The 15,742-nt window shown below is 35.0% G+C and overlaps 2 protein-coding genes across 3 annotated transcripts; both read right to left on the reverse strand.

Annotated features, from left to right (window-relative positions):
- Positions 1–902: 902 nt before the first annotated feature.
- Positions 903–5,156, reverse strand: LOC132190429 (Protein kinase superfamily protein). Of its 2 annotated transcripts, none has more exons than XM_088510565.1 (10): positions 5,024–5,156; positions 4,644–4,759; positions 3,846–3,964; positions 3,628–3,728; positions 3,226–3,561; positions 2,147–2,401; positions 1,908–2,065; positions 1,562–1,777; positions 1,329–1,478; positions 903–1,049 (listed from the first exon to the last, which is right to left on the reverse strand). In XM_088510565.1, the coding sequence occupies exons 1-10, from the start codon at positions 5,154–5,156 to the stop codon at positions 903–905; spliced, it is 1,731 nt and encodes a 576-aa protein (XP_088366691.1). The 2 variants fall into 2 exon arrangements, with proteins under 2 accessions (XP_088366691.1, XP_059461404.2); XM_059605421.2 differs by having other exon boundaries at positions 3,628–3,749.
- An 8,120-nt stretch (positions 5,157–13,276) lies between these two features.
- Positions 13,277–15,396, reverse strand: LOC132190973 (PTI1-like tyrosine-protein kinase At3g15890). The gene is made up of 4 exons (XM_088510643.1): positions 15,350–15,396; positions 15,126–15,276; positions 14,361–14,623; positions 13,277–13,982 (listed from the first exon to the last, which is right to left on the reverse strand). Exons 1-4 carry the CDS (start codon positions 15,394–15,396, stop codon positions 13,277–13,279), a joined length of 1,167 nt encoding a protein of 388 aa, XP_088366769.1.
- Between the last annotated feature and the right edge of the window lie 346 nt (positions 15,397–15,742).

A 15,742-nucleotide genomic window follows, 5' to 3' on the forward strand; every position in this document is an offset into this window, starting at 1 on the left:
CCTATATATATATATATATATATATATATATTATATTTGTTCTAGTTAATGTAATTTATTATTTACCAATAATTTTTTGACAAATGGACTGAAACGGCTGGTACATTTAATGAGCCAATGGCTAATTAATTTCTCGATTTAAATAGCAAATAAATTTGGACCATTTTTTTTTTTTTTTTGATACTTTGATTCCAAGAGCCAGAAAACAAAGAAAGAAAGAAAAACATCCTAGCTAGGACAGGAGCTAGGGGGCCTGTCCTATGATTCCTATCTTTACTTTATTCTCTTAAGGGCATACATTATGAGATTGATGGTTTCTCGAGTAAGGGTATGTTTGCGTTTGCCATTTTAAATGTATGGTTCAAAAATTGAGTTTTAAAAACATAATTAAACGTTTGATTATATGTTGACCTTTAAAGTCATAATTTAACTTTTAAAATCGTTTTTTTTTTTTTTTAACGCAACTCCTTGCATTCTATTTGATAATTTTTCTACACTTTAAAATTACAATTATTTGAAAACATATTTTAGAACGATAGATTTTCTCCAATTTAATTTAAAATTACGCTTTTAATCTGCAAGATTAGAGTGTCAAACACAATACGTATGAAAGGGATATGGCCTTGTTTGTTGATTATCAGAAGTATATTTTCCATGCAAAAGTTGCATACCTCTATTTTTCTTTTATACCCATCTTACAATATAATTTCGATTTTCATACGAAGAATTCTACAATAAAATTCGCATGCTTGCTTAATTTATTTATTTAAAAACAAAAAATAAAACAAAAACAAAATTGTGGAGCATGCAAAAACAGAAAATACACCAAAAAAGAAAAAAGAAAAAGAAAAAGCTAATAAAAATGATCATCACAGACATTGGAAAGGCCTACATATATATACTCACAAATAATCCTCGAGTGAAATATTAGTTGGAACATCATATCCAAAAACCATGGAGTAATCGTCCAGCTCATCAGAGGTGAACTTGGGTATCCTCCAACTCTCTGCAACCTCTGTGTCTTGCCCACTTGTTAGAAGCTCCAATACCTTGGGGATTAAACAATAGATTAAAAGCCGTCTCTTTTTTAAAAACTTCACTTTGCAATCCTAACCTTTAATTATCAAAACTTATGTCGTTCTTGTATCACTCTATAAATGAGGTAGCTTTAAAATCACAATTTGATCAAAATTTAATAATAATCAATTACAAGTACAATGATAATTTTAAAAGTCATATCATTTTTAGAGTGAGATAAGAGAAATCAAAACCTTGATACTCGGGGCAAAACCAAGAAGAAGAAAAAGAAAAAAAGTCATCTCGAATACCTCGGTCATTGATGGACGCCAAACAGAGGATTGCCTGACACAGTAAGAAGCCGTGAGCACTAGTGTGTGCAACTGTTCCGAATCATATTTGCCTTGCAGTTTTGGATCAGCTAGTTGCCCAAGCTTTCCTGATTCCATTAGAGGCTTCGCCTATATATATATATAAACATCATTAATTTGAATATGGACAGCCATGGATGGAACATGAAAGATGGAAGAGAATTTACAGGTACCCAGAGGAGAAGGTTTTGCTTGGAAGAATCAACAGGCCTCCGACCAGTAATGATCTCCAAAAGAAGGACCCCAAATGCAAAAACATCAGTCTTTTCGTCAACGATTCCATGCATGAAATACTCGGGTGCTAAGTATCCGAATGTCCCCTCGATCGGAAGCACAGCGTGGTGGCTCCATTTGTTTGGAAGCCACTTTGCAAGCCCAAAGTCAGTAATCTACACAGCAGACAAAAACCATGATTGAGCTATAAATGGTAGGGGTGAAATTATAATTAGGAATTGAAACATAAGATACCCATATTGTAAATTTTGATTATTTGTAGGCAATGGGGGTTTGTTTCTTCACCTGTGGTTCATAATCTGGGCCAAGGAGGACATTTGAGGCCTTTATGTCACGATGTATGATTCTGTGCTTACAACATTTATGAAGATAATGCAGGCCCCTTGCCACACCAATTGCAATCCTGTATCTAATTGGCCACTCAAGCCACCTGCATGTTTTTCCTGTTCATTGTTCAAACATTTGATGAGAATGGATTACCCAATTGGCTTGAATTGATAAGAGAAGTTGGTGGTCTTCCTTACCATGCAATGCAGATGCAAGATTTCCATTTTGGGAGAGATTGAAAATAAGGTAGAGCCCATTTTCAAAGCAGCAGCCAACTAATTTAGCTGTGTTGGGATGGGAGACGTGTCCAATTATGCCCAATTCCATGAGGAACTCTTTCTCCTTATTAGCATCCTTGTTGTCCCTGGCCAATCTCTTCACTGCGATGCTTCTCCCACCAGAAAGATCACCTCTATATACCTCTGAATATCCTCCCCGGCCTATTATATTATCTGGTATTTGAAGCCACCAAACAGGCAAAAAGAATACCAAATTCAGAATGTGACATTTCGTCAATGAGTTGCTATCACAGATTAGTAGCAAAATCAACATAATTCAAAGTGTAACACCTGGTCTCCTACATAGAGTGAGTGATTTATAAACACGTTCATTATAAGTGTTAAGTCCCACATTCCTTACTTATTTATATGTGATTTTAGGAAAGCTCCCAATTAAGTACTCATATTGGATGATAGCGTACATGCGGCTAATGCTTACCTTAGTTGGTTATAAATGGTATCATAGCTACATAGGCTTTGTTTGTTAAACAACATAGCAACGTGGCACTATTCATTTATTTTAAATTAAATAATAATAATAATAATGATCGGTATAGAAAAATGAAAAAATAGTATTGAAAAGTGAAAATTTTTTGTTTTGTAATGATTTTTTTTATTTGAATAGTACTAAAAAGTAAATGATGTGATATAAAAAGTGAGAATGTTTTTATGTTTTTTTTTTTTTTGGGAAAATGAGATAAATAGTATTTAGTGGAAACACCACCATAGTAACGCCATGTGATATTGGAACATCACATGACGTGCCCTAATGAGTAACCCACATAAGGAGTTTTAAGAGAGGGAGATTGTAATATCCCGATCGTAAGTGCTTAGTCCTAAATTATTTATTTACTAAGTGAAACTGAGTTTTATAAGTGATTTTAGAAAATGTCAAAATTAATAGAGCAGTTGTGATTAATGTTTTTCCTGATCCGTTACGCAAAGCTTATTTTAAGCCTTTTGAATATTATAGCAAAAAAGCTTGTGAGCAATTTTACCTGGATGGAAGTTGTTAGTGGCATTGGAGATTTTCTCATAGCTGAAGCACTTCAATAAAGGCTGCTGTCTTCCTTCGTGGGAGGAGCTGCCTTTTCTTTTCATTGGAGAACCAAAGAGGGATGCAATGAGCTGTCTGCATGGCGACGGCTGCTTCCTTGTCTTGGATGCCAGAGGAGGAGACTCAGGGATGCTTGTGTCGCCAGAGCTACAACTATCATCTTCTGTGCTCTGAGATTCTCCTCCAACTTCTTCATCGTCTATTGTTGTTCTTGGTGAAGGCTTTGGAACAGGGGAGGCTGCCCTGTTTGACCACCTTGAGCTCGATTGACATGTTTCTGCTAAAACTGACATGTTAGAATTACATTCTATTACAGAATGTTTTGTTTTCTTGAAAAATCTACCTTCAGAATGAGGACAATTTGACTCTGAATACACCTCTGCTCTCCCAGATTTTCCAATTGAAACAAACGTACAGCTTTCAGGGACATGCTCGAAGCAATACCTTGTAATATCACGTGAAGTCCTAATTGGAAGAAAGCAACTCAAAAAGAACATGTTTATCAATGTCTAGTCATATTTGAACAGAACTAAAATTGTCAAGATTAACGCGGTTTCTTACCTATTTTTTCGGTTTCTTGAGCCCCGAAGAAGAAGAAAGTCTGCTGAAGTGGATTTCACTTCCTCAATCAAACCCTTTCCTACACTAGAGCCGAACCCCACTCTAGCTTCCAAATTTACCTGAAAAATGGTATATGGATCAGCATATCATACCTTTAGAATATATATATATATGAAAAAATTACACTTTACCCACCAAAGTTTGAGCCGATTTTCAATTTGACTTCTAATGTTTCAATTTTTACAATGCACCCATTAAAGTTTCAAAATTTTTCAATGTGGCTCATCTGTTAACAATTTCCATCCAATTTGACTTAAAATTGGACACCTTATGTGTATGTTTTTTGTCTTAAATTGAACCGATTTTCAATTTTGAAACTTTAATGGATGCATTGTAAAAATTGAAACATTAGAAATCAAATTGAAAATCGGTTCAAACTTTAGTGAGTAAAGTGTAATTTTCCCAAATATATATATATAGTTGCCTTGATGAAGGATCTATCGTTAAGGTTCCTAAACTCAAGCTTTTAATAGAGAAAAATGCTATTTCCGTTAACCTCAAAGTAAATTGAAACTCCCTTTTCTTGGTTAAAGGTTAAAGGTTAAGGTTAAGGTTATATATATATATATATATATATATATATATGGGAAAATTACACTTTATCCACCAAAGTTTGAGCCGATTTTCAATTTGACTTCTAATGTTTTAATTTTTACAATGTACCCATTAAAGTTTCAAAATTATATATATATATATATATATAAAATCTTCACAAATCAGCAAGCATATATAGTGTACCTGCTTAGACTGGCAGGTCTGGGCGAATTCTGCAAGAACAGATATGACGTAAGCTTTTGCCTGGCGAAATTTCGACTGCTTTTTCTTTACCAAGTTCTTCTTCTTGTCCTTGCCAACTGTTAATTAACGTAAGATCGACAGTTTACAATGTTGAATATTGGTAGACATATGAGTAAATTAATTTGACATTTGATGACAAAACCAGGGAGAAAATTTTGCGCTTGAAAAGAATGTTGACAACCCCTTTCAAAATGTACTTCAGCATGCAGGAAAATGGTTCCATAATAGGATAATTTACCTTTTAATTGACGGTAATCAAATCAAAATAAGGTAATTATCATATTATATATACAGAAACATGAAAGAACAAACAAACTGACCAAGAATATGCAGGGCAACAATGGTGTCATTTGGACGGGCTATAGCTGTGATTGCCCATGAGAGAGCTTCTTTGCTGTCTTCTGGGTTAAAAGAGAGGCCTATGAGTATTTTGGAAGGGGAAGAAGGGATCATTGTCGATTGCAAATTAGCCGACAATGGTTGAATTTCAGTTATTTTAGTTATATGATTCTTTTGTCGAGCATGGAAGCACACGAACAGACGAACAGTATGAAGAAGAATATGTAGAGGACAAAAAAGCAGCATGATTAAGGTAAGTGGGAAGGTGAGGCCACCTCAGCTATGATTATCTTTGTGTGATTCTTGTTTAAGAAGCATGGAAATCCTTTTTACAGTAATGGCAATCCAACTCATTAGTCTTCGATCGTCTTTACAATTGATTGTTATGGTTGGGTGCTTTGGCGTATAAGCAATGGTGTGGCCAGGCCATATATATTTGATTTTGTCTTGCTCTATAAGCCACAAAGAAAAATATTTATTTCTTTGTTCCATTTGGTTGAAGGCCACTCAAAAAGATCGAGCTAGAGGCCTCACTTTATCATGAAAGAAACTTTGACAGGACACTAACCCTTGCCCACTTTTCTCATGGATAAGAGAGAGAGAGAGAGATAAATCCAAATAATTGCCAGCCAATGTTCATTATATGTACAATAATGGGAATATATATGGAAAAAAATTCACTTTACCCTCCTTAAGTTTGATGTATTTTTCAATTTGAATCTTAATGTTTAAAAAGTTGTAATGCACCCCCTAATGTTTCAAAAATTTACAATTAACACCCTTCGTTACTAATTGCCATCTAAATAGACGGAAATGACATGACGTGTATCTCATGTTGGATTTTTATGATACGTCTTTCAATTTTGCACCCAACCTAGCTAGTAAAATGACGTAATTGCCCCTCATTAAAACCCAACACCTGTTTTGATTTTTTTCTCGTCAATCCCTTTTGGGTGTCGTGTGGGTGTTGGAGTGAAAGAGAAAAGAAGCAAATGCCTTTCACCTGCTCCTATGCTGGCAATTTCCGTGTATTTAGACTGCAATTAGTAAATGAGGGTATTAATTGAAAATTTTTGAAACATTAGTGGGGTACATTGCAAATTTTTAAACATTAATGTTCAAATTGAAAAACACTTCAAACTTCAGGGGTGTAAAGTGAATGTTCTCCATATATATATATATAGTTCTTTGGCTTGTCTTGGACGATACATTACATTCATTATTGATGTAATAATGAATGAATTGTAAACTCTTGTTCATCTTCAGGGTGTGAAAATGCATTTTTTAGAATTGCTTTGCTAAGAAAAAAAAAAAAAAAAAATTCCATCTCGAATTTATGATAAGCACCAAGGTTTGGTTACATATAGGGTCTCCAAAAACATCCCACTTACCCAAATGTGTATCAAAACTATTGGACTTGAGTTGTAATGGATCCGATCCAAATTGAAAATTCCGGATTCAAAGCCCAAGTTGTTAAACACATTCAATTATCAAACCAATCCATGAAACCAGTAGAACGTACAATTAATATAGAGTTTGGTGACAAAGTGAAAACCTTTTGAAAAAATGTTCAAAAGTAAAACCACTTCAGAGGCCGGCTAACCCCAAAGGCATTTATTATGAAAGGCTTATGTTACAAATTATTCAACTTACAAAACATTTGTAACTTTGAAGACCCTAAACAAAGGCATTTATTATGAAAGGCTTATGTTACAAATTATTCAACTTACAAAACATTTGTAACTTTGAAGACCCTAGCTCGTAACCCTGATTGACGATACGTTTACCTCCTAGCGTAGTAGTTCCAGAACCTCTCGCCTTCTTATTATTAGATTATCTTCACAAACGAACCTCCTCTGCTTCAAACCAAAACTCTAGTGATTGTAGGCTTTTCTATGGTTTAATTTGGAAAAGAAGAAATTAGGAAACATTTATGATCTGTTTAGGCTAAAGAGCAATGATAAACTTCTCACACAACGAAGGAATAATGGCTTTCTATGGTGTATGGTAGTTGTGGTATGTTAGGCTTACATAGAATCAGAGAAAAGAAAAAGTCTTTTAGATTAAGTCGGCCAGGGTTTTCATGATTTACCGCAATCTCATTCAAACAAGATCTAGTGTTTTAGAGTTTTGAACATGCGGTGTTCAAATGACACTTTGACCAAAGGTTTTGTGATCTTCCCATGCAAACGAACTTCGAACGAAGTTACAAGTGAAGCTCTTTAGAACTCTTTTTGATTATTTGTTTGGTCAAGATGCGATCAGGACAATAACCGAAGCATTCTGTTATAATTTTTTCAAAATTTATATCCATCTTTTCATTCTCTTATATATATGTCTTGCATCATCTTTCTGTCCTTTAGTAATAAATTAGCTAAAAATATCTCATTCAAATATATATAACATAATATGCAAATACATGATACTTTTTAAAGAAATTTATACATCATACATATATATATATATGACTGCAATCAGGCCCAACACTACCTTTTGGTACATGCGGCCCATTCAGAAGGCTATGTTCGGCCCATTGAGTTATCTTAACCCCTCCAGCTAGCTTTCCAATAGGTTTCTTCCGGTAACACTCTCCAACAGAAAAATATCCAACTAGAGAACCTTGACAGATTCGGTGGTTGGTGCGGCTGAAAAGTGATGATGTTAATGTCATTTGCATAAAACAACAAACACATGATGTCACAATGATGGGCTAAAACACGCGCGTAACCACCCCAAATGAGAGTTTCACAAGGCTTTGGGACATTGGACCATGACAGGTCCGGTGGTCGGTTGGTGCGGTTGAAAATGTGGAATGGATGGAGAGGTTTTGGCATAACTGTTTGGGGAACAACACATAAAAGAGAAAAAATAAGGAAAAAGAGCCGAGGGGAGGAGGGAGAGAAATTAGACCATCCCTCCTCCCTTAGGGACCGCACCAACAGTGGTAGGGGAACTCATCAAGGAGAGGGAAAGACCTTATTCTAGAGAGAAGGTAAAGTCTCTCTCTAAAAGAAGAGAGATGTGATTCCTTTCATGGTATATTTACTTCTAAAATGATGCTTAAATGATAATCATTTTATATTTGTATTGTCCAAATATAAAGTTATACGGAAAAGTCCATCCCTCTCAAACTACAACTTAATTAATAATGTCTATTCCAAACTACCAAAAATTGTTAATACCCACTCAATGATGAAAATACCCTTAATAAAATTTAAAAAATCCATGGTGTGGAAATTATTTTTTCTTAAAGATTTTTTTAAAAAAAAATTTATTAGAGTATTTTTGTCTTATTGAAAAAAATTAAAGTTCATTTTTGTCTTTTTGCAGGGCTTGTTGTACATTGTCAATTTTTTTTTTTTGGTAGTTTAGGCTCTGTTTACTTTAATATAAAATGGTTTCTAGAAAATGATTTTCGTATTTTACAGTGTTTACTGTAACATAAAATAGTAGTCAACGAAAAATATTTTCCTTTTAATCGAAAATTCTTCTTTCATTCTCGGAAAATGGTTTACGGTTTTGAAAACCATAAACCATTTTCTGACTTTGAGCATCTCATTCTCAAATCAACCGACCCTGCCAAGACAATCCCAGGACCTCGCCGGGACTTGCCCAGGACCCGCCCGGACCTACCCAGGACTCGCCTGGAACTTGACCTAGTCCCGCTCGAGACCTAATCGAGACCCGCTCGGGACTTGCTCGGGACCCCGTTGGGACTTGCCTGAGACTTGACTGGGACCCACACGGGACTTGCTAAGGACCTGCCCGGGAAATCGCAGGGACCTGACTGGATTTGCTAGGGACTTGACCGGGACTCGCCCGGGACCCCGTCGGGACCTGCCCGAGATCCGCCTAGGACTTGACCAGGACTCGTCCGAAACTTGACCAGGACCGGCCCGAAACCCCATTGGGACTTGATTGGACTTGACCGGGACCCCGCTTGGACTTGATTGGGACCTACCGGACCTACCCAGGACCCGCCCGAGATTTGCCGGGTACCCCGCCCGGGAACCGACCAAACCTGGTCGGGACGTGACCAGGACCCTACCAAACCTACTCGAGATCCGCCCAGGACCTACACGAGACCCGCCCGGGACCTACTTGGGACTTGATTGGGACCCGCCCGGGACTTGATTGAGACCCAACCGGGTGAGTCGCAGTGCGGTCCTTGTGGGACTCGGTTCGGACACCCTTAAGACTTGGTCCAGACATTTTCGTAATTTATATATATATATATATATATATATATATATATATATATATATATATATATATATATAAATTTGATTTTCCACATTTTTAGGGAAATTGATTTCCTTGAAAATATTTTCCGACATAATCAATTTTACGTCGAAGTAAACAGAGCCTTAGAAAAGATATTGTTGCAATTGAAAGTTTTAGGAAAAACTGTTTACTGGATGCCAGTTTGGGGAGAATATTATATTATTCTTCATCTTACACTATCAAAATGTGTTTACAAATTAAGGAAAGGTATTTACAAGTTAAGACTCCAAGTAACATTTACCAAAAATAATTTATTCAGGGTAAGAAATTAGCTGATGATTTGGATAGGACACGGATGAATCTTGCAATTAAAATCCAATACTTTGAGAATAAACGATTAATATCTGCCAAGAAACACTCATAAAGAGTGAAAAAAAAAAAAAAAAAATTATAGCATAAAGGTAAGTGCATAATTTTTTAGGGTCATCATTGACTATTCACTTCAAAATATCTTGGTACTTATGTAAATAAGTTTCCTCTAAACTGATTTGGAAGCATTCTCATATGATCATCCATTTTCTTTTCCATTCGGATCAAGAGTAGAAAAGATTTCCTATGTAACCTTTTTCCCCTTTCAATTGGAAAAAAAATAAAATAAAAAAAATCCTCCAAACTGATTTGGAGGAAATTTCCTTCAACCTACTATAATAAGTGACAAGTGTCATCTTTTACATATTTTCTTTAATATTTTTATAATCATTTATTGTTATTTCACCAATCTAGGAACCCAAAAATTAATTTTTTAGAAACCTAAAAATGTTGAATGACACTTGTTACTTATTAGAGTAGGTTAAACTGTTGAAGGAAATTTCCTTCAAACCAATTTAGAGGAAATTTTGTCATTTTTTTTTTAATAAACAATAACAAAATAAAAAAACCTATTAGTTTCATGCTGAATATTTTGAGTTCAAATTTTGGATCTAAAAAAATAGAAAGTGATGGTTTTACGTACCCTTTATTGAGCAATAAAAATGATGACGAGATATCGAAGGATATATTCATGTCTAATTTTAAAACAATCTAATAGAGTGGTAAGTTACACAATGAAAATTTAAGAGAAGATCAGAAATGCATTCAACATTTATTCATTAAAACCCTCCGCACTCTTTCATCTACACAGAAATATTGAGCTGTGTTACATTATACACTACACCCAAAAAGAAAGTAGATCGATGAGCTCAATTAGCCATCTAATTAAGCGCCTATTGGTGGACATTGAAATGACTATTAGGCTCTATTTGTTTCGGCGTAAAATAATTTTAAAAATATATATATTTGGTTGTTTGATGCAATAGAAGAAATTGGTAGACAAATCGCTAGAAGAAACTTTATTCAGCCTCCACATTGTAAGGAGTACTAATATTGTTGGGAATAAATTCATACTACAAGCCCACTAAATTTTGGGCCCAATGGCCAAAGATAGGCCCATAAAGATATTAATTAAATAACAAGGGCTATTTAATTAATTAATAGTCTTATATTCCGATATTATTGGAATAAAGACGTCTTACTTATCTTTACAAGATGACTACTCAAGATTATCTCTACATGATATCTGTTGAAGATTTATCTCTACATGATAGCTGTTGAGTTTTATCTCAACTATTGACTCCCAATACAGTTCAAATAAGAAGAGATAGTTCAAGCCTACTTCTACAGCCCAAGCCTATAAATAGGCCCCTACATAAGGTACTAAAAGATTTTGAAATATCCTCATACATATGATTGAGCGTATTAAATTATTGTGCCCTGAAGCACAATATTTCTCTTAGAAACTTTTTGACTTTGGCATCGGAGTATCCTCGGTTCTCCGGGGACTCCATTGACAATATTGCCAAGACCCTGAAGAAAGTACATCCACCGTGTTGAAAACTGTTCTAATAAATATGATCAATCATTCATCGTTACAGTAACAATGACAAAACTGAGTTGGATTTGGCCTGGCGAGAATCCGGCAACGTCCTCTAGGACATTTCTTCTTGGTGCACATATCGTTGCACCGAATATCATCGGCGGTGGTAAGTGCTCCTTCAAGTAGACTTGGTTTGCAGCTGCCGATGTCGAAGTAACTGCAACATTCTATCCCCCGCACTTGCCTGCAATCTGAGATTAATATTATGGCGACGACGATGAACAAAAGCTTCAGAAATCTCACTTTCGCCATCGTTCCACTTTACAAACCTGCTACTTTTGGTTATCATATAAATTAAGAAAGCAAGAATTTCTTAATTTAGTATGATTTTATTATTTTTGGATGTATGGTTGAAACTGTACGTAATTGTCGGTCAAAAGCTTTGACGGTCAAAAGTTTTATTAGCTTTTTAGACCCATATTGGTTTGACCGTTTCATTTGTCGATGGTTCTTGATTAAGGGTTGATGCTACACATGATTAAGCAATTATTTATATAAAGTCTAATCTTGACTTAATTGGCTCATGTAACGATTCAAAAATGCACCCATTGAAAAGGTGGCATGCATAATAAGTTCCACTCCTTGAAATCTGACAAGCAAGAGGGACTTTGCAAATTGCCTAAAGATCCACTTTTGGACTGTCTAGCATATAATAAGTTCCACTCCTTGCCTAACTAGTAAAAAAAACCAAATAAAAATGAAGTGTTTCTTGAACACGTACCTAGAATTTATATTAGGACCAAAGTATGAACAATACAAACAATATGTTGAAAATATATATATGTAGACCGGGCTATGTTGGATTTTATGAAGAAAAAACGTCCTAAGGTTGGCTTCTGGTCGAGGTCTAAAACTCGTTCTAACAAGCTTATTAAGAAGGCTTCTAGAACACGTTAACAAGCTTATTAACGTGGCATAGTGGGTTACAAAAACATACACAAGATTTATAGCCCTTCTCAAAACCAAGATTCAATCATGGAATTGAGGCTTTTTGCGGTCATTCCCTTTCGGGATCTCCTAGAAAAGAAAACAAAGTGATATCCAAAAATAAATAAGAGCCAACTAATCACCACAAGACTCTCGATAACATCTTCAAAACTTTGTCCTTCAGTTTTCTTCTCCCACTCAAGCGTGGTAAAAATCTCCCGAAATGGATCAACTATTTCTTCCCTTCTAAAATTAAATTTCTTCTCTACTTTTTTGAATTCATTAAAACCAATGTCATAAAGAGAATTTGATAAAATGTTGTCTACTCTAAGAAAATAAAAATAATAAATTTCTAAGTAAATATATTATAAGTCTTTGAGTCAACCCAAAAAAAAAAAAAAAAAAACTCCCTAGGTCAATCGAAATGCCAATAAATCATTAAAGCTAATGTCATAAAGAGAATTTGATAAAATGTTGTCTACTCTAAGAAAATAAAAATAATAAATCTCTGAGTAAATATATTATAAGTCCTTAAGTTAACCCGCAAATATATTCGTATCCAACGTTAAGTAGACAAAATGATTTTCCCAAAACCATCCCAGTCTGTGTACTTCTGCATATTTGCCCGTGATCAGGATACGAATTTTCTCAACTCAATGGATTTGATTAATTGAAAATACAGCAAGAAAATTATGAAAAAAAATAATAATAATTTGAATATTAGTATGATAGAATCTCATATATATTAATTTAATTTGTTAATGTCATGTTGTACTTTCTAATGGAATATTGGAAGAGATGACAAAATTCATCTTTTTCGATAATAAAGTAAAAAACAATATAAACATGATTGGGATTTGATCTAAAAATCTATTACTTGAATACTCTCTCTATATATATATCTTGCTAGCTTCATGATCTTTATAATCTTTATGGTTGTTAGCTAATAATATCTCAACATCAAATAAATAGAACATAATAGGAAAATACATGACACTTTTAAAGTTTGTATCTTCAAGAAAAATATACATAAATTTTTCTCACCATTTTTTCTCGTCCCATGGAAAAGAAAAATGTGCATCTTAACATTGATAAATAAAGACAATCTCTCTTAGTAGACGTTTTTATCAATTCTCCCATCTCTGCGGTGCTTGTAAGGGTCTTGCATTTTCTGCCCCTCCAAGGCACTAAAAACCCCATAACCATTATTTTCATCATGACCACCACCACCATCATGATCATCAGCATCACTAGGTTGATCAAATGCCAGCAATTCTTCCTCATATTTGATGCTTTTGATTCTCATAGGCATAACCTTGACTTTTTGTTCATGCCCATTAAGAAGGCTAACCACTTCCTTCATGTTGGGTCGCTTTTCAGGCTCACTTTGCACACATAAGACAGTAACACTGATAGCTTGTTTCAGCTGGCTTTCATCAAAATTTCCACGGAGTTTTGGATAAGCAAGATGCTTAAATCTCCCGTTGCTTATGAGCGGCTCCGCCCATTCGGTTATCGTCCTCTTAACCCCTCCGGACAGCTTTTCTATCGGTTTTCTTCCCGTGACGATCTCCAACAGAAGAATTCCAAAACTGTAGACATCACAGCTCTCGGAAACCTTTCCCCACATGACGTATTCGGTTGCTAGGTATCCCAAAGTGCCCTTCACACGGGTAGTCAGGTGGCTTACACCTTCCGGAATAAGCTTTGCAAACCCAAAGTCAGCCACCAATGGTTCAAAATCTTTGTCCAAAAGCACATTACTGGTCTTTATGTCTCTATGAATGATGTGGGGTGTTACCGTATGGTGCAAGTACCTAAATTTATAACATCAATAGAAGGTGAAACTTTGTTACAATCTTTGAATTAATCCTTTGTTTCCAATTGAATAAATTTATCACAAAACTCGTGTATAATTATCATAAAACTGGATGATGTGACAATGAAAATTAGTCATTGAATTAACATTTTTTTTTCCCAAATATTGTTGATCTAAAAATTGAATTTTACTGCTACATTATTAAGTTATATGGTAATTATACAGAAATCTATTAAATAACATTATTCAATTTCTCGAAAATTCAAGGGTATTTTGTAATTTAGCCATCTAAGCGCCCATTGGTGGATTGTGAAGTCAATGTTTGAGAAGTCAACTATGTTTCAGTCAATAATTAGAAGGAGCAGGTTGAACTTACAGTAGGCCTTCAGCAGAGCCAATTCCAATCTTCATTCTCCTCTTCCAATCAATCTGCATTTCGCCGGCGAATTGGCCATGCAAATGAGAGAGCAAGCTGAGATTCGGCATGAAGTCGTAGACTATGAGCCGTTGATCGGTGCCGGCGCAGTACCCCCTCAGACCCAACAAATTCTTGTGCCGAACCCTCCCCAGAACTTCAACCTCCACCGCAAATTCCATCTCCGCCTTCGAATTCATTGCCTTCAACTTTTTCACAGCTATCTAAAAACCATAAACAGCAGCAACAACAATAATGGTGGCCAAATGGATTACGTTTCACGGGCGCATATATAAATTATAGAAGAAATTTTACTTTACACTCATGAATTACTGCGCATTTTGAGAAGACTTTCAAAATTCAAAAACCCTCAATTTACACTCCTGAATTTTCAATTTCAATTAATTTACTATGTCATTAACTTTTAACAGAAATGCCTAAAAAGATCAAATTACTCTTCGATTTTTTTTTTTTTTTTAAAAAAAAAAAAAAATCAATTTGAAATTAAAGATAAATTTAGAATTTTATGAAAAAATCAGGGATATAGACGTCATTTTATCATTTTTTTAACGTTTAAAATTTGACAAAAATTGATTGAAATGAAAAATTCATAGGGTTAAATTGAGAGTTTTTGAAATTTATGGGTGTCTTCTCAAAACGCGTTGTAGTTGACGAGTCTAAAATAAAATTTTCCCTAAATTATTATAAGCTTAATTAATGAATTACCTGAAGCCCATCAGACGTTTTTCCCCAGTAAACACTCCCAAATCCCCCTTCTCCAAGCTTGTTGTCCCCGCTGAATCCATTGGTTGCCGCATGCAACTCCTTGTACGTGAAAATCCTCCACGAACTGGCGCCTCCGCCAATTGTCGTTATCCTAGAAAAAAGAAACGCTGAAGTTTAATGCTGAATTCGAGTTGAAAAGAAAAAGAAACGTTTGTTTCACGTACCCTTCATCGTCGTTCTCTGAAAAACAGCAGCTTAGGGAGGATCCCATGATTTTCGCAACGGTAGGATTTTGAAATTCAGCTCTGCTTCTGTATTGGGTTTTGCTCTTTTAAACCAGAGCAGCGTTTGGATTGGTCATTGCACTTGTGATGCCGGCCGATCGACCAATTGGCCGGCTCTAACAAATGGGAGGATGTTAATTAATTAATTAAGTAAATGAGATTAAGAAAAAATCAATTAGTTTATTAATTACCGAGGAATTAAGTAGTAGTTTAAGAGGGATTATAATATTATAACACATGCATTTGGATTTGTTAGGCTTAATTTGTTAAGTACACCAGCCAAATTTGACGTCACATATGTAGAATATCTTGTGGAATGGTCCGTCATTAATG

This window comes from Corylus avellana, chromosome 9 (genome assembly GCF_965113065.1).
Source record: "Corylus avellana chromosome 9, dhCorAvel1.hap1.2, whole genome shotgun sequence".
Lineage (NCBI taxonomy): Eukaryota > Viridiplantae > Streptophyta > Magnoliopsida > Fagales > Betulaceae > Corylus > Corylus avellana.